The sequence below is a fragment of the Amblyomma maculatum genome, chromosome 1, assembly GCF_055883805.1.
Source record: "Amblyomma maculatum isolate TAMU_Amacu chromosome 1, ASM5588380v1, whole genome shotgun sequence".
In the NCBI taxonomy this organism is placed as follows: Eukaryota; Metazoa; Arthropoda; class Arachnida; order Ixodida; family Ixodidae; genus Amblyomma; species Amblyomma maculatum.
This window is the reverse complement of record NC_139344.1, coordinates 277,567,856-277,587,629: the sequence shown is the minus strand read 5'-3', so window position 1 is coordinate 277,587,629 and position 19,774 is coordinate 277,567,856. Positions and strand designations below refer to the sequence as shown.

General features: G+C 46.6%; 1 protein-coding gene across 1 annotated transcript in view; it reads left to right on the top strand.

The window, feature by feature from the left end:
* Positions 1–504: 504 nt before the first annotated feature.
* LOC146206624 (uncharacterized) overlaps positions 505–19,774 on the top strand; it is a 43,673-nt gene continuing 24,403 nt past the window's right edge. Inside the window, exons 1-2 of the mRNA XM_084575498.1 lie at positions 505–645; positions 2,801–3,323. Coding sequence (XP_084431624.1) covers positions 505–645; positions 2,801–3,323 — 664 coding nt within the window. The remainder of the gene's footprint in view (positions 646–2,800; positions 3,324–19,774) is intronic.

Sequence of the window (19,774 nt, the reverse complement as noted above, 5' to 3'; positions counted from 1 at the left end):
GATAAGAAGTGTATTTTGTGCCCCCGGCATTCTCTGTTCCTTCTGCCGCATCTGCACTGCCCTGTACTTCTGTATAGTCCATCAGTCCATGAGAAGAGAACTCTGATCAGAGGCCTGCCAACGAAGCGTGCGCGCACATCGCTTCAATTCATCAATAAACTAGCTAATGAACTAAGATTCTAGCTACAGGGAAGTGACGAGGCGCATCAATTGTGTTTTTCACGTGCATAATAAAATATGTATCGCGTCTATGTTTTCTTTTGTTGTTTGGGGCCTTATCTATAGGTTTCCACGTTCCAAGCAATAAACATCAGTGTCAAGTCAGCGCTTGTCCGTGTGTGTCTTCCTTTCGTCCTTGTCTAAGTCGCGCTGTTCTCCTTCAGAAAAAAAAAAAAAAAAAAAAAAAGAAACATCGCTTCAAACTTGGCGCGCGCGGCAGGTCGCGTAGTCATGACAACGACAGTTGTGTGTACAGCCGGTGGTGAGTGCCTCTGTGAGCGCGCCATGGCACCACCCGTGTACCGCTGTCCCATCTGCCAAGCAGCCAGCAAGAGCTTCCGTTCGCTGCTGCACCACGTGCAATGGTGGCACGGCTTCTGCCGCGATTCCCCGCCCACCCCGAAACACCGCGGCGAAAGCGACCACGTAAGCAGAAAATCGCTGCACTTGCCGCTTGCACGAGCCAATATCGCTCTGGGGGTGCCTTGCAGCGATGTGTCGGCTGAAAGCATGCAAGTGCTTCTTTTAGCCGTATCTTGCCCCTCAAAGGGAGTCATTTAAACCAACTAGTTTCCGTTGTTTGACACTGGTGTCACGTGCTGTACACGGAGGACAGTTCACTCTTTGTCGTTACAGCTTTTGTAGAAATGTGCGCGCAAGCGTGAAGAGGTTGGCAGTGCGGGACTCTTTCACGTAATAGTAATTACGCCTTTGTTCAAGTAAGAAAATCTACGTCGATTTCTACAGGCCAGCCCAAGCCAGTGAGGATTGTCGGGCGTTACCGGGCAAGACTATAATGCAGTTGTCCAAACAGCACTTGTCTGGACTTCGCCATATGAACAGCAGGCAGGTGGTTGGTCAGGCGTAGCTTTTCCTTCCCGCCACTAGCTTTACACATGTTCTGTTCACAGGCTGATAAAAAAAAAATAAAGAACAGTCTACCACCCTCTCATTTTATCCCTCCTATTCATTCGCAAGTTAGTTTCTAGGTCGCATGTTTTTTTGGATATTTCGCAACTACTTAGGAACTGTAAAGTGGCAAGGCATTTCATATGTTTCCATATCAGACCGAATCCAACTAAATACGATGCACTTTTTTCAACCATTGAGCGCTCTAATACATTTAGTTCACCAAATTTAGGTACCTCTTTTTTCTGAAAACGAAACCACTGTTTTGAAATATTTGTTTGCCCGATGTTTTGGACCAAGAACCAAGAATATAAATCAAGAATATGCTTCCAACAATCATCAGACTCACTTTCTAGCTATAATGAAAGCGGATTATTCCACTAGGTTTTGTGGGTGCATGCATTCCTGCAAAAGCATTTCAACGCTGTTCGTGCATTAGATTGAGTGCTCAAGTTACGACTAATATTGCTTCAGCCTGGGTTTGCGCTTGAAAGCCCGGTTTAGCAGCATGCACCCTAGCATATGCAGATGACTGGTGCTGGACGCAAAGCTGAATCCGTGTTGCAGCAAGGATGAGATTCATAACTTGGAGCAGCTAGCGACACTCCTACATCAGCATGTCCGCAGATGCGTGTCATGTTGGTCCAAGCTTTCTTATGCACATTTGATCGATGCCACCATGTAACAACCCTCATGGCTTATGCCCCTGTCACACAATAAGCACCCTCGATCCTCATTGAGTCAGCGCTCATCAAACTCATTGCTGATTAAATATCGTTATACGGCCACTTTCAAGTGCAATCGAGAAATTGGTTCGATCATGATTCCCCAAGCACGCTTGAGGTCTTCAAGCACAGCCGAAAGCGGGCATTGACACTCGCTCTCACCGAGCTTTAAAAAAAGAAAAGGTAAATTATTGAAATAAAAACAGAAATGTGAATTTAAAACTGTTTGGAAAAAAAAAAGTAAAAGAATATTTTCGCGTACTTTATTTTTGTTTATTATACAAACGAATAATACATGTAAATAACCGCAGCGCAGAAAGGCTCGTCCTCAAGTTTTTCAGCTAAGGCTGCAGTTCCTAGCTGCTGCTTCTCACGTGCACGACTGACAAAAGTATGTTGGCGAATAAAAAGAGGCAACAATTGGTGCCACCCCAATCACAAATGAGGGCAAATTCTCAATGTTCGTTGAAAAGTCTGGCGCAGCACTGGATGCTTCAGTCATGCTTGGAAACCTCGATGCAGATCGAGTTCAATTAGTATCGAAAGCGCCCGCTTGATATGGGTGTTAGTGTATCCAAGACGAAACTCAACCACCGTAAAAATCTGACGCATTAGTTCATATTGACCTATAGCATTCCGCTTTTTAGTTTTTCTGCAGGTGAGGGGCATGTCAGCAATGCGTTGCAAAACTTCGGTCGGGCAGAAATGCAGAAAGCTTCTAGGTTTCCAAGTGCAGGGGTCATTGTAATGCAGTCATAATCTGGTACAGCCTATTCACTATACGAGGCCTCTCATCGGTCGTACACTGTTTAGCGAAGGCCGTAGAATGAGAGCATCATCAGCCCTGATTCAAGCACACGCTGCAGAAATCTAAAGCGCTCGCTTTACTCTCTTGTTATACAAACTGCTTAACGTGCCGTTTCTATATATGCTGCTGTACATTTCAGGGTATTCCAAATTACGACCTTGTGAGGAAACGAGACGCCTACTTACGTGAACAGGACAAGCTGCGTGCAAAAATTGATGACTTCTTTTATCGCACCGAAGCTAAGGCCAAGCTGGACCGTGAAGCGCTGTCTTACCAGTGCGCCGCCCACACCTCATCGGTGCCCTCCTATTCGCGACAGGGACCACCTGCGGCCGCCTTCTATCAAGAATTCTGGCCCCCCGGCGAGGCTCCCAAAGAGGCGAAACACCCCGGTCACACCGACCCTAGTGGTGTCGAAGCAGCTGCTGTTCAAGCCACTGAAACCCGCAGACATCAAAGCGCTGGGCTGTGCAATATCCCCGAGGACGCGTACTGCGCACCCAGGGGCATAAAATGCTGTTGCGGTTCGAGCCATGGCTGCAGAGTCTTGGAACGAGCCACACAGACAAAACTACGCCCGAGGCGCCTTGCGCGAAAACCTCGAGTGAAGTTCGCGCTCAACGCTCCGGACACGGAGCCCTCGAAGCCAGCTGACCTTGCGGGTAAGCACACCTTTGCACTGTTCAGTATTCGTTGCATTCGACTGCTGCTTTTGTTGCGAGACCCGCATATAACGCACTTTTGGCACCGGCGAATACTGGAGATTGGTTTTGGTTCTGTAGGGTTTAAAATCCCAAAGCGACTCAGGTTATGAGAGACACCCTAGTGGAGGGTTACGGAAATTTCGACCACCTGGGGTTCTTTATCATGCACTGACATCGCATAGCACACGGACACCTTGCTTTTCGCCTCCAACGAAAAGCAGCCGCCGAGGCTGGGATTCGATCCTGCATTCTTGGGAACAGTAGTCGAACGCCGTAACCACTGCGCCACCCCTGCGGGGCCAAAAATAGTGGAGAAGAATGGGAGTGCATTAGAAGTGCATGAGAAATGATGTTAAAGAGTCTGGGAAAGGTAAAGCAGTTTGCGATACGTTGAAGCAACCGAGTTCATCTATCTAGGACAAATCAAGACGGGTGATCCGGATGTTAGTGCAGTACCGTTCTGGAAGGCGAATTTCAGCGATGGCTGGAGGAACCCTCTCTGCCGACGGCGTGCGCAATTATTCACAGACGGGACATTCGTCGAGAACGGGCCCTTTCCACTTTTCTGGGGAATCTGTTTCTGCGAAGAGATGAAGTAATTAGAAAATTCGAAGCGCCCCTGGCGGGCACGAGCTCTCTTTCAGTAGCCGACCACGCGTGGCTTTTGACTCGCGGCCAGGTACCTGTACTGAGCGCGCAGATGATGCATGTAAAATAAAATTTTGCTCTGACGAAAGAACAGGTGTAGTAACCTCTCTGGGGACGCCTCAAATGCGCCTTCTGGGATGGCATGATTTATTAAAACTTCTTTCTGGGCGAGTTGGTGCATATTGTAGTACATTTTAAAGTTCGAGTGCTTGTATTGTGTGTCCTTACTCTGTCTGTGCGTGTTTTTTTTTTTTTTGCACTTTAACTTTATAATTCACAAGGAAGGCATGAATGAATAATTTTCAGAAGGAAGAGAGAAAGAGGCGCCGTAATGGAGGGCTTCGGATTGCTTTAGACTACACGAGAGTCTTTAACGTACGCTGACATCGCGCATACACTCGGGCGTCTTCTTCATTTCGCTTCCACCAAAACGCGGCCGGGATTCGGTCAAGCGTCCTCGAGTTCAGCAACCGAACGCACTGTGAGCGCGTTCCTTCTCACTCAGCCTCGCGCATGTGATGAGTTGCGCATCAAGACAAATCGACTCCGAAACTACGGCACGCGTATAGACCTACTGCATGAGACGAACCCCACCAATAATCTCTTTAGTGATCGCAAGGAAGTCGCTCTAATCGCGGACGTTCCAGTAGCACTGCAGTACACGACGGAACAACGCGACGATGGAATGCTACTACACAATGCTACGAATTGCACACAGCCCCCATTTTGTTGAACTGTTTACGGTATGCAGTGCCAACTTCTGCACACTTCTGACGCCCAACAACTATGAAAAACAGCGCAATAAGCATTTGTACCCTGGAAATCGGAATATAGGTAGGAACCGACCATGATTCGTCCCCTGTTCTACAAATTAAAAACGAGATATTGAATTACGAACTTACTGAAAACCACCTTGAAACCCTTGCGGCTCAACCGGCTCTGCACACTGAGTACATACACTATTGAGTTTCATTTGCATCTAAGCGCTATTGCATGTATTACGTTCATTACATACCAGATAGCCGCGAAGTGCACAATCTCGCAGTCGATTTCGGTGACCAGTACGTCATCCTCTCTATACCGTCCAGGGCGTTGCTGATGCCGCATTTGTGAAAATAGGCGCGCACCATACCTTCACGACACCTAGACGCGAGCGGTGGAATGCGGCAGCGATCGGCATCGCAGGCGGCCAGCCGGGATGGTCGGGTTCTCATCTAGCACCTGTTCATTATAAAGTTCAGGCACTCGACCTTTCAATGGCCTAATTAAATGGATTATTTTATTCAGCGTCGCCACTTTGCATTGATATGATGGCGATGGTGCTGATGGCTATTTAATTCAGCTGCCAACTTCCGCAATACTCCCTAGTGGTTTTTTTTTTTTTTTTTTTTTTTTTTTTTGCCAGTAACCTTTGTATAAGATAGGGGTCGACTTCGTGGCGTCGTTTCTTGGAAAAAAAAAGAAGCAAAATATTGACCCATGTTTCGATTTTTTATGGTATTTTAAGCTTTAAATTAAGAACGATGAGTACACCTGAGGAACTTTGAAGCAACATTTCTTCGCGTTGGTCTATTTATTTATTAGGCAAGGTCGGCGCTTACCACGGACGCCTGCATGTGTAAATACTGTATCGTGCGCAAGCGTGGTGAGAGCGCGGTAGGCGGAAGTTCCGGCTCATCGTTGCCGGTACTCGGAAAAAGTCAGACACTTAAGAAGAGATTTGAAAGTAACTTGAGCACGTGGCAGCTAGTTATGGAAAACAAGATGGCAGATGTAAAGTTTGGAGGCAGAAGGAGCTCAGAATATAGCTTCGAGAATGAAAGGCGGCTAATGGTTAAAAAGAAGGAAGAATGTAGGTGAACAGGGAATGTGTAACGAACAGAGGACAATTGATGGCTTCCTGTAGAGTTACGTAGCGGATTCCAAGACAATGCAAATGTAGTTAAAGCACTGCACAGGCTCGCGCCGGTCCGAAAGCCCGGGCAGGGCTGGGCCTGAAAATTGCTGTTCTGCCGGGCCTAGTCAGGGCTCGGGCTTGAAGTGGCGGGCCCAGACAGGGCTGGAGCTATCTGTGTACGGCTTTTTTCGGAAATGAAGGAGTCCCGGTGATAAAATCGTTCATGTTGTTTATGAATAATAATAACCAATCAATCAATCAATCAATCTTTATTTAATGTGCGCAGGAACAACCATGTGGTCTTCGTGCTGCAGCACAAAAACAAATGACAATGCACACACAAGTTTTACACACACACAGATAGAACACAAAAGAAGAAACAAATAACACAAGAAATGAAACTGAGACGAAAAGTGTCACGGAAAGAAAGAAATCAATGAGTAGCATGTCATATATACACAGTCAGAGAATTGTAGAGCACATCACGAAAAAAAAACAATAGATAGATAGAGAAAAAAAGCAAATAACTGACATCGATTATAGTAAATAGAAATATACATAAAATAAACAACCACTGCAGGAACAACAAGTGCGTGGTACTTAAAACACAGGCTTGAAATACAGGGAAATACAATAAAAATATTGAATTGAACGCGGGACAGTAAGATTCAAAAATAAAGTTTAAAGTTTAAATATAAATAAGAAACGGATAAAAAGCAGTACAAGATACTTTAAACAACACTGAACAGGAGAAAAGGCAAAACATGAAGTAAATTAAATACAATACTTAGGCTAGAAAGTGGAAGTTATATGTGATAAATACAGTTTAGAGTGCAAAGCTACGAACGTCCAATATCGGGGGTATTCACTGACGCTCTGTGCGCGGTGCATTGTGGGTAATTGAGGCGCAGTCGGCCATTTTTGTGCACACGGAACGAACAGGGTGAACGTACGTATCAAGTGCTGTCGTGCGGTTCTACAAGCAGCGGCATCCGCAGCTATATGTTGTTTATTGAGCTATCGTAGGCTGTAATAGGCGCGTGCACAGTGTAAACAACGGAAGCTGAAGAGCTGCGTGAACGACCCCGGCATTTTGGAAGTACGCACGAACAACTCCACTCGAACGAGACACCTCACCGAGATGCGACGTCACGTATGGCTGGCATGGCTCAACCGCACAAGTATAATGAAATATGAGAAATGTATGTTAAAATTGGCTGGACTGGAATCTTCCGGATGTGCCCTCGCAGCCAGCTCTTGTCACTATCCGTGCACGACTGTTCTTCATGCACTCGGAAGACACATTCCCGGTAAAAGAGCAGCGCGGCAATGTATCGCCTCCAGTCATGCGTATGCATGCAGCGCGCCGCCAACACCTCCTCGTCTTGTTTTGCTGCAATAAAATCCTTCAAAGAGGGCTTGCTAAACCTTGTTTGCCGTACTTGCCTCATTCGATCAGAAGAAGTCGGATGTTCGCATCGTCTGTGTCGGCTGCTAATCAAAGCAGACCGCGTGCAGATTCGGCGAAGGAGCGTAGGCGGGCAGAGTTGTTTTGCAGAAGGTTTGAAGAACTTTATAAACTTATTTATCTCTAATAACAAATCAAGTTTAGCTTGGCCAAAACTGCGCTGTATTTCAAGAGTTTTGATGCAAAAAGTTATTTCGAGCCCGCAAGAGTGAGGTGGCGCCACCGGTGTCATCGCTGTGGCCTGTGGCAGCGGTTTCTCTTGCTTCCTTACCGCCACAGACGATGCAAACATCCGACTTCTTCTGATCGATTGAGGCAAGTACACCAAACAAGTTTTGTATAAAAGATACTGACTACCAAACGCCATTTCTATACAGAATATCAGCTACAAAAACTCAGCGGTTTAGTTGGCATAAACGTTGGACGGCACGCACGTAATTGCACAAAGAGCGAGTTCGTCTGCTTCAACCGCGGCTCTTGACCTAGCCGCTTGTAACGTAGTTGCGTTCTTCGAGTGGTCAGTAGGCTTGCGATTGGTTTCTTGTGACGAAGCTCGTCCGTAGGACAAGGAATTCAAGAATGTCGCACATATTTATGCGTGGGCATAGGCCGACGCTTACCGCGCAGTTGCGCATATCGACTGCACACGGGTCGGTACCAAAGTTTTGTTTCGTACAGGTCTCTGTCCGCATCGCGCTCACTTTGCCGATAAATCGAACTGTCACTCATGATGCCGACTGAGTTTTCATAATAACGGTGCTGGCATGAGGCAGAGTGACAGAGCAAACGGACGCGCACGAACAACTAAGCTAACCGCCGCACCGTACTAGTACTAGTCAGAACAGGACGCAAAGATGGCGTCGGCTGCACACTGACGTCAGCTGTGACGTCACGTGAATACCCCCTATAAATGAAGAGAGAGAGTTTTGGAAGATGTCAAGGTGAAGACAAAAAGAGTTAAACAACATCTGCATTCTGTCAAGAGGGGAATGGGAATGAAGAAATGGAGAAACTTGGAACGGTCTGAATTCCCTCATGCTCTTTCGCGGAACGCGCAGAAGAATGTACTCTAAGAGCTGAGGGCACATAATGTGGACATAGAAAAATAGCTGGCCATAGCTTCTATAGAAAAATTATATCTACTCTGACACGACGGCAGTTAAGAGAAGGAAGATTCAGTGGGGTACTCTTGGTGGAGCGAGAGGAGGAAGTTGAGCAAGGAAAGCGATATCGAAATATCCGTAAAAGTTTTTGCTGTACTCTGTCAACCTTGCTCCAGTTCGATTTACAAGTGCCATTCCAAACAAGCGACGCGTACTCCAATAGCGGCAAGCATATGGACAGGTATAGCTTTAAGAACGGAAGTGGAGTACGGAACTCTCTCGAAAGTCTGCAGACGAATCCGAGTGTGCGCATAGCCCGCTGAGCAATGCGCTTAGTACAGGGTTTTAGCTGAGCGTTTTTACGGCCAGCGGAGAGGAGCGGACGAGCGGAGATGCCACTGCGCATGCGCACGTCGCTGGGCTGGCCCGTGTTTTTACGACGCGCTGGGGAGCCCTTTCCAGCGGAGCGATCGGCAGCAACGATCCTTGATCGGCAGCGCGCGAGCGTGCGTAAGAGCGCGCGGGCGTGTATGGGTAATCAAAACGGCAGCCGTCAACACGTCAACACAGTCACCGGCGCTGCTCCGTTGTCGACGGCGACCCCAGCTCAGGCCCCTTTACATGTTAAGAAAGCCCGGAGGTGTTTCACGCTGAGGAAGACTGGTGTCTATTGCGTGAGGTGTCAGCGACGAGGCCGTTTGGAGTTGGAGATGACCATAAATGGATCGAAGTTGTGCGTATCGTGAACCATGCGATGGGCCGCGAACTTGCGCTGCGCGGAGCAAAAGACCGCGTGGATTTACTAATATGCTGGCGACAGCAGGACGTCAAGAACCTTAAAAGGTGAGTTTTACTTTTGCACAACTAAAACGTGTAATGCCAGTGCTTAGAAATACAACTGACGCGAAATGAGAGAACGATTATGCAGTATTTAAACCTAGTCGATCACCGTCAGTGCCGCTGCGCGGCCGGCCTCGATGAATGATAAAAAATAATATACATTTCTCGATGATACAGCAGCAGGAAAGAAAAGCAGCACTTACGCGTTATAAAGCGTGAAACGCGAATGCGGGCTGCCGTTTACTGTGGTGTGGAAAGTGCCTTCGCTTACTTTAGAACAAAGCAACTGTCGTCTGAGCTGTTTTATCGGCAAGCCCACCGCCTAACATTAGGCGCTGCGCATCTGTTCGGGTTTCGGTCACCGCTCGGAAGAGCAACCACTGAATGGGGCGAGAGCTTTGTTTGCGCGCTCGTCGGGCCGCCGTGTCTGTTCCAAGATCGTTTTTCAACACACTTCTTCACCGCAAGGACCGTGTACGCGGCTCGTATACCCACAGATGTTTGAAGGCGCCTTGCTGATGCAGCCGAGGTCGATTTTCCTCTCTTTTTTTTTTTTTTTTCAGTCTCTATTGAAAGGCTGCGTTCAGCTGCGCACTCGATCAGTTAAATTGTGTTCATTAAAAAAAAGCTATTCTACTGGCTTCACGGAAATATTACCGATTCTAGTTTATCTGTCACATTATTCTAACATAACACCGATCACCAAACGTGCGTTTGTTTGTCTTTTTCCTGCCTCATTGTGGGCTTGACATGCTTGGTGGATAAAACAAAAGCAATCGTTATTGTCTCTCACACGGCCAAGAAACTTCTCTTTCCACCTGCACTTTGCAATCTGGCTTGTATAGGATCCTAAAAGCCCACCGAAAGAAATGATGTCTTAATTAATATTCTGCCAATTAGTACACAGGCTACATATCAAGAGGAACTCTGTTAGACAACAAAAATGACACACAAGCAGAAACACAAGGGTCATAAACTGTTTACTGTCCTCATAACAGTCTATTTTATTTTTGTACAACGTGTACATATTCTGGTACTCGTTCTGTATACAAAGTTCCGGTTATCCGCGAATGTCACAGGTCAACTGACTGCGTCTGGTAGAAACATGTATTTGTGACTATTTTGCTCCAGTGGAGAAGCTCAACTGAATTTAAGGTTGATATAAAGCTGTTTGTCTTTTTTTGCAGGCACCCGAGGGTTACAGAGCGTCGGGCTTCAGCTGATCACCATGCGAGAAAGAAACGACTATGAGCTACGCAGAAAAGCGCAAGAAATTGAAAAATAAAAAGTTGAAAATGAAGCGCCGCGTCTCGCGCCAGACGAGAACAGGTTGGCCTTGGAGGACAGAAAGCATGAGTTTGAAGTGAGACGTTATAACAGAGAACATGAGAAGCTGCTAGAGAACGTGCAGAGGATGTTCAAAGAACAGACTCAAACATTTTTTTTTATTTCTTCAGCGCAAACCGCGCATGACATGAATACCCAGAAAACTGTCCCGGTAAAATGTTGTACATCTTGTGCGTAAATAAAACACATTTCAGAAAGATTTGTGAGTGGTAAAAGTACCGAGGAGTAAGGTAAGTTTCAAGATCTGGTTGATCAAGACCGAAGTAATGCGATACCTGGGCATCATACAAACATGTATGACAGTTCGCCAAAAGCGCACTAGCTTTATAGATACGCGGCACGTTCTGTCGGTACAGCTTCAAGGCATGAAACCGCTTGTGGCCACTAAAGTAAAGTTTCTGATTCCTTGATGATCGGCATATTGCCCTTGCTGTACTATCGATGAAACCCCAGTAGTTTGTCAGTGGGGCACCTTTGGCTGAACAGCCTCAAAATGTAAGTGAAATTTTAGGTTAAGAATTTTTTTTTTTTCACAACCTTGACATTGATTCTGCTGTAATTGCAACTTACCTGCGAGAATTGCTCCAGCGTTTCGAGACTGAGCCAAGAATGGCTATTTACATCGTCGAGCAAGTGAAAAACCGCTCGTCGATATGGTGCATAACTTTGTTCGTCAGTGATTATATCGTTGAACTGTGCCGCCCGAAAAGATCTTCAAGACCACACAGCCGGTTCGGATGTGCCAGCCGTCGAAGGGTAATACAGAGGGCTTTATCTCAGGGAACCGCAACCCTTTGCGCAGTTACGACCTTATCGGGTATGCACATGGCCAGCTGAAGTCTGCGTATATGCTCCTTCTCGAAACGAAAATAAGTCCTAAAGACACCATCGTCTATCGCATCAATGTTCAAAAGTCCGCGCACTGAAAGTGGCTCACGTCGTGTCCGCCAAATACCTCCAGGCACTGCCCATCTCCAACTTCGGTTCAGGTCAGTTGCGACAGCAGCAGCGGGTCCTGTAGTGTGCTCTTCGGCATGATTCAAACAGCAGTAGCAGCCGCCAATTCGCGAATGCGCGAGAAAACAGCTGACTTTTGTTTCGGCTTGACTTGACTAGAACTGGCGAACATATTCTGTTTAACAAACTGCTCTTTTGTACATCTAAAACACAAAATATACCAAATAATTAACTAAAAACACAGAATCTACATTTATTAAACAGTTTCGGCGCATTAACAGCAGGCTTAATTGGTATTCTTTTCATTCTAACTCGAATTGTGACCGAGAGGTGGAGCAGCAGAGCAAGCGACTCTAAAGTCCCTTGATAATTTGAAAGTAGCGACACTCTCCTCCGCGCCGCGCTTTCCTCCTCGATTCTCCTCGCGCGGCGGCGGCGAGCGCTGCGCACGACACGCTTTTTCCCCCTGACGCCCGCCGGCCGGCCGCAGCAGTGAGTGAAGCGCGAGCTTTTGGGCCAGGTCTGCGCTCCAGGAGTGCACAAAATTTTTGAAAAATTGCGAGAAAAGCATTGAGAATGCCTATAGTAAAGTTCATGAATTGATTGCTTTCTTCTTAGAACTGTTTGAATGGGGAATACTGATAAACAAAGCTTTCAGGCGAGTTCTGTGCTACAGACACTTTTTAAGTCTCATGATAAGGTTTTACTTTGTGCACTTAATCTAGTATTGCCTCTGACTTTGTGTTTGTTTTTTTTAGAGCGTGAAATCTGTCACCGCGGTAAAACTTCAGAAAACGATCCAGGCTGGTGCTTTGAGCTTCAAGATTAGAGAAGGTTAAAGCAGGACTTAGTCTATTTCGCTACTGTCAAGCTATCTCTCTAAGCATAGTATATGTCACGTCATCAACCATGAGATTGGATTATTGGTTAATTGTACATGTATTTCAATCAATTACTGGGCCAAATTAATTGATAGTTAGTAAATTGCAATTAAAATCTAAATTTTAGCTGCAACACCGAACCGTATACCGTTGGAAAGCTTAGGCCAAGTGTACACTGTGCTAGTTAGCGATCCGCGACAATCTGCGTTCATTAGTTAATTTTGTATAAAATCAAATTTTGAGCTGTTCCTTGCTGCTTCGAGGCAAGGAACAGGTTTGCCACGGCAGTCTTGATATGATGCTGATGGAGGAATTAAATAATTTTATGAGTACGTGGCCCCTCACTGACTTCGCGTGTGGTTAAAAGACAGCAGGGTACACTGGGAGAAGTGGTGGGCCCTATTGCCGATACACTGAAGTTCTGGGGCAAGCATGCTGTGGTCTCATGCGCTGTGTAAAAGAGCTTGATTTCATTGAACGCAACAATCAAATAAAAAAATTACAAGGTGCACATAGGTCTTCAACGTGCGGAAACGAGAAAGCATATAACTGCCAATTCATTAACTATCGCTATCCTATCTATCACTATATCTACTAATGCCAGAGACCTATCGTAACTGTCACTATCCGCAACGAACACTATCACCTCACTATCCGGGCCTATTGCTATAATTTACTATTATTATCCGTAACAGTCACCATCATTACCTATCACTATTCATAACCATCACTATTTAATCTGATGCCGTCCCATGACCCATTGATATACTTCAATTTTCATTGACTTACGTTGTCAGTCATATCTCTATTATCTCATAATATGTGACGAGACAACTATACATTGACTTTTAATTCTTATACTTTCTTGTTTTCTCATAAATGGAGGTGGGAAAAGAGCAAGCCACAGAAATAACTGACTACTATCAGCGCGAGGTTCATGTCTCTGTCGAGGAGGCTTCCTTTACTTCAGGACAGGTCGGTGAGAGAAAATTGATGGAACTGCGTTTGGTCTGTTTTTTTTTCGAGTTCGTGTAATATTGGCGGCTCAAACTGGTCTTCAGTGAAATGTAGCTAGAACACAGAGCGATGAGATAATTACTCAGGCTAGGTGAAAAAAAAAACCTTGCATACAATTGAAATGAGTAATATGTTACAGTGTTAAGAATTGTTGCTCGCAAAATGTTCCCCTATTTTTACATAATAACTATAATCATCATTGATTGTTTAAGTTTCGTAAATACAGAAAATTGATGCAATGATTCCGGCTGATTTGACATCGATGGGATAACTTTTCTCGCAATAAATGAATACGCGGAATCGCGCTTTTAGAGCTCCAGCTTTCAAAGCGAAGGTAACCTGCCAAGTCATGGTCAAAGTGAAGCGTGTGTGATCATATGAACACCTCCTGCACATTGGCCGTATCCCTGATAAAACGAACGCATATTTTTTAACCCACGCGTGCGTCGAAGCATGGCAAGACACATTCAAGAATTGAAAAAAAAAAAATGCCATACGACCTAACTAGTGCAGATTACCCGCAATACCTCGGGTTTACTTGCCAAAGAGTTTTTCAGGGCCAGCATTCAATGCTCCCGAGTAACCGACGCACACTACAAGTAAAAGCTGGAAAGGCTAGCTCCTCTACAAGCCCGAATTTTGATTTTTAGTGAAGGAGGCCAGGGATCCTAGCATAATCGCGACAAATGCAATCGAGAGACTGTAATTTTCCAGTTATTTCTGACAGCAAAAAGCAGATTATAGCGCCCTGTTTCTCACTGTACAGAAGTCGAAGCGTGTTAAATGATGGAGCCTTGGAGCCTCGCAGAATATTCAGCATGCTGCAGAGGACAACCTTATTTTTATACAATGAACATGCTGCCGCCGCAAAAATATTGAGCAGCAAGTAGGAATAAAAAACGCAGCGTCAGGTGACGCGTTATTACGGGGAGTGAGAAAGGCACTCGACGTCGCAAACAACTCTGTTGTTTCTAGGAATAAACGTCTTTCTACTAATCTTGTGAATCCATTGACTCGTGCGCAAGCCGTCACGCTTGCCTTGAGATATCATGAATAGGCTCCCAAAGCATCGCTGGGCGGCGCTGCGGCTCCTGATGGGCAACGCCATCTGTGGCAGAAAAACACACACTGGGACGCCGCCGGCTGGGCTCGTTGCCTTCGCGACGTGCGCCGCGCGCTTTCTCTCGAACGAGCACGCGCCCTGACGCGCATCGCAACATGCCGCCTGCATTCCGTCTTGATTATTGGACAACCTGCCGCGTATTTCCATGGAAGAAACGTAATTATAAGCGAGAAGATTTTTATTCACGTCAGCACTGTAGAGCAGACGACAGACGGCGATGAGTAAATATTGATTGCGAATGCATTTCCCACGTCAGCGAAAACGTAGGAAGTTTATCTCGAGGTAAGTCGGCTATGCAACTATATTGTATATAATATGTTTAAAAACTGCGGAAGTATTATCAGTACTCTGAGGTAAAGTTGCTCGCTTGTTGATTATTGTTTTGGCCTGTAGCATGAGATCTATATATGGTTTTGTTTTTATTATTACGATGTTACTAAAGCAAATCTTGCAGTAGAAGAATAAGCTATAGTCCGAAGGAGATGTTTCTTCAAAGGCACGAACGTTAGCAGTCTCTAAAGCACATGCGTGCTCCGCGCGCTGCACGCGACATAACCGGCTCGCTGGCTCGGAAGGAAGGTGAAATCCAAGCTTGTACTACAATCGTGCTTTATTTCGGTTCTTACTAAATGGTAGTGCTTCATTTATGTTTGGTTTACATTTACGAAACCTGTGACGCGAATAGGGTGCTCCATGCGAGTAGTGTCAATCGAGCCATAACTAGGATCGCTTTTGTATTGCACTTCCAACATATTTTGGTTATGAATAATAATAATGTTGGTTCATGTATTGGCCAATTTGCGGAAATCTGTAAAAGCGGCTCAGCCAAGCATGTTCCCCCCCCCCCTCCCCCCCCGCCCCCCCCCCCAAAAAAAAAAGCCTCGTTCCTAGATATTTTCTTGGTCATAGGGCACATTCACACATCATTATCGATCGCGGACGTCGCACGCTGGACATCTGTTGATTTGGTTGCTTTCAGAGCGCTCGCAAAGCAGGGAGAGAGCACAGAAAATCGGCAAAGCAAGACACGCGCGGAGCGAAGAGCAGGATAATCCTCTACCCCCTTCACTTCGTATAGATGGTGTTAAACCATTGTACTCTTTTGATGCCTCTCTAAGACGTCTTTGTCAACTGTCGAACATTTCTGAGTTTATGGAGAAGGGGAAAATTGGCCCTTTTCGTTTCCACAAAGAACGCGAGACTTCTCGGAATGCTGTCATGCGGTTGGAAAACAGGTCTTATGGAAACGCTTCCAATGAAATCTGCAAAGTTCCACACGTGAGTCTCGTCGTTTGGCGCTTCGCTTACTATTGTGGCTACCCATGACACAATGCTACTTAGTACCTCCGTTTCGCATCAGCGGAAGCGTTTTTGTATCGCCAAATAACCGCCAGGCGCTACTCGATCGCCGCACGTGCACAGGAAGCTAGCGGAGCGTCTGCTCCGGCGACGTCCCATCGTTTCACATTTCGCCACCATGCCAGGAATGCGGCGCTGCCATCGCGCGGCGAAACTTGAGCTTGGGTTCCCTATACCGCATAACCATCTTTAGGTCGCTTGCTGCAGTTGTACGCGCAACAGCACGGCATAGAGCTTGCAAGCTGCAATAAAAGCACAGCGCGCAATACTCGCTCGCCGAGACTAGGGGAAAAATGGCGCGAAGGAAAAAGAAAACACAAGGAAAACGCCGGACGCGCGTCGGTTTCCAATGGCAACGGCAGGGAGACCAATCGTCGCTCAGGAAATCGGGCGGAGAGCCGGCCTTCAGCGAAGGGGCGCGCAAGGGGCGAGGAGGAGGCGAGGAGGTAGCGCGGCGGCGGCAAAGTTCAATCGTTGGCGTAACTGTAGCGACACTCTCCTCCGCGCCGCGCTTTCCTCCTCGATTCTCCTCGCGCGGCGGCGGCGAGCGCTGCGCACGACACGCTTTTTCCCCTTGACGCCCGCCGGCCGGCCGCAGCAGTGAGTGAAGCGCGAGCTTTTGGGCCAGGTCTGCGCTCCAGGAGTGCACAAAATTTTTGAAAAATTGCGAGAAAAGCATTGAGAATGCCGAAAGTAAAGTTTATGAATTGATTTGTTTCTTCTTAGAACTGTTTGAATGGGGAATACTGATAAACAAAACTGTCAGGCAAGTTCTGTGCTACAGACACTTTTTAAGTCACATATTAAGGTTTTACTTTGTGCACCTAATCTAGTACTGCCTCTGACTTTGTGTTTGCTTTTTTTTAGAGCGTGAAATCTGTCACTGCGGTAAAACTTAGGAAAACGATCCAGGCTGGTGCTTTGAACTTCAAGATCGGAGAAGGCCAAAGCAGGACCTAGTCTATTTCGCTACTGTCAAGCTATCTCTCTAAGCATAGTATATGTCACGTGATCAATCGTGAGATTGGATTATTGGTTAATTGTACATGTATTTTGATCAATTACTGGGCCAAATTAATTGATATTTAGTAAATTGCAATTAAAATCTAAATTTTAGCAGCAAAATCGAACCGTATACCGTTGGAAAGCTTAGGCCAAGTGTAATGGCACAGTGCTAGTTAGCGATTCGCGATAATCTGTGTTAATTAGCAATTTTGTATAAAACCAAATTTTGAGCTGTTCCTTGCCGCTTCGAGGCAAGGAACAGGTTTGCCACGGCAGTGAGTACGCGGCCACTCACTGACTTCACGTGTGGTTAAAAGACAGCAGGGTGCACTGGGAGAAGTGGTGGACCCTATTGCCGACATACTGAAGTTCTGGGGCAAGCATTCTATGGCCTCATGCGCTATATAAAAGAGCTGGATTTCATTGAACGCAACAATCAAATAAGAAAATTACATGGTGCACATAGGTCTTCAACGTGCGGAAATGAGAAAGCATATAACTGCCAATTCATTAACTATCGCTATCCTATCTATCACTACATCTACTAATGCCAGAGACCTATCGTAACTGTCACTATCCGCAACGAACACTATCACCTCACTATCCGGGCCTATTACTATCATTTACTATTATTATCCGTAACAGTCACCGTCATTACCTATCACTATTCATAACCATCACTATTTAATCTGATGCCGTCCCATGACCCATTGATATACTTCAATTTTCATTGACTTACGTTGTCTGTCATATCTCTATTATAATATCTGACGAGACAACTATACATTTTTCAGGGCCAGCATTCATTGCTCCCGAGTAACCGACGCACACTACAAGCTGGAAAGACTAGCTCCTCTACTAGGGATCCTAGCATAATCGCGACAAATGCAATCGAGAGACTGTAATTTTCCAGTTATCTTTGACAGCAAAAAGCAGATTATAGTGCCGTATTTCTGACTGTACAGAAGTCGACAGCGTGTTAAAGGATGGAGCCTTGGAGCCTCGCAGAATATTCAGCATGCTGCAGAGGACAACCTTATTTTTATGCAGTGATCATGTTGCCGCCGCAAAAATATTGAGGAGCAAGCAGGAATGAAAAACGCAGCGTCAGGTGACGCGTTATTAAGCCAGGCTCACACTAGCGGGAAACTTCCCGCAGCGGCGCAACGTTCATGGCGCCGCAGCGTCGCAGCTCCTCGGAAGGACGCTCACACTACGCCCGTTTTCCCGCTGCGTTTGTCGTGGAATGTAGAGGAGGCGAAGGCGAGCGGAGCGAGAAAGAGTAGTCACGTGACAACAGCGAAGGGAAAGCGCGCGCTTTTCTCGTGCACAAGTGAGCGGGCTACTCAAGCGACACCAGCGATGCTCCCGTCGCCCGCACAGCCGCCGCCGGGAGTCATTGAACTTGGACTGACGTCACGGTCTGCGCTCCGCTCCGATTGGCTACTCCGTTCTGCGGGACGGGAAAAATAGCTCCCGACCCCATCGCTCCGCGGAACGTCAAACAAGTCAGCCTGCGGGAAAAAAACCGGTTTCTGCGGGAAACGGCGCGCGGAGAACGTCCAGCGTTGCGCGTTTTCCCGCTAGTGTGAGCGTGCCTTTACGGGGAGTGAGAAAGGCACCTTACGTCGCAAACACCTCTGTTCTTTCTAGGAATAAACTTCTTTCGACTAATCTTGTGAATCCATTGAATCGTGCGCAAGCCGTCACGCTTGCCTTGAGATATCTTGAGTACCGCATAACCATCTTCAGGCCGCTTGCTGCGGTTGTACGCGCAACAGCACGGCATAGAGCTTGCACGCTGCAATAAAAGCACAGCGCGCAATATTCGCTCGCTGAGACTAGGGGAAAAATGGCGCGAAGGAAAAAGAAAACGCCGGACGCGCGTTGGTTTCCAAGGGCAACGGCAGGGAGACCAATCGTCGCTCAGGAAATCGGGCGGAGAACCGGCCTTCAGCGAAGGGGCGCGCAAGGGGCGAGGAGGCGGCGAATAGGTAGCGCGGCGGCGGCAAAGTTCAATCGTTGGCGTAACTTTCAAAGTATCAAGGGGCTTTAAGCGACTCTACCAACTCTACTCCGCTCGAGAAGATGGGCGATCCGCCCGGCTAAAACTCCTTTCTCGCGCGCCTCTCCGCTGGTGTATCCGCTCGCCCGCTCCGCTCCGCTGGCCGTAGGTCAAACAGTACACCAAGGTCCTTAATTTCATCAGCCCTATCCAGCAGCACAGAATTCATAGAATAATGGTAGAGAAAGCTGTGCGTTTTACGAGTAAATGAGACTTTTGGAAGAATTGAGGGCAAGTCGATTCTTCGCACACCAATCAGAAAAATCAGATATGTCCGATTGCAACAACAAGCAATCTTGAAAAGAATATATGACCTTGAATATTTTTATATCATCAGCATAAAGAAGAAACGACGAGTTCTTGATGACGGAGGAAACGTCGTTAATAAAAACTGAGAAGAGAAGCGGGCCTAATACAACCTTGAGGAACTCCACTGGTTGCAGGATAAATGAAGGAAGTCTGTCCGCAGGAGCGATCAAAGAGATAGTTACGTAGGAGGGCTACGATTGAGGCTTCGACACCAGAGAGTAGAAGCTTTTCAAGTAGTAATGAGTGAGTAACAACGTCGAAAGCTTTGCTCAAATCACAGTACACAGTGTCAACCTGACCTCTCTGAAGGACTGCTGCAGAGGCATACGCCACAAACGTGACCAGGTTGGTTGAAGTAGAGCGACCCGATATGAAGCCCTGTTGATTCGG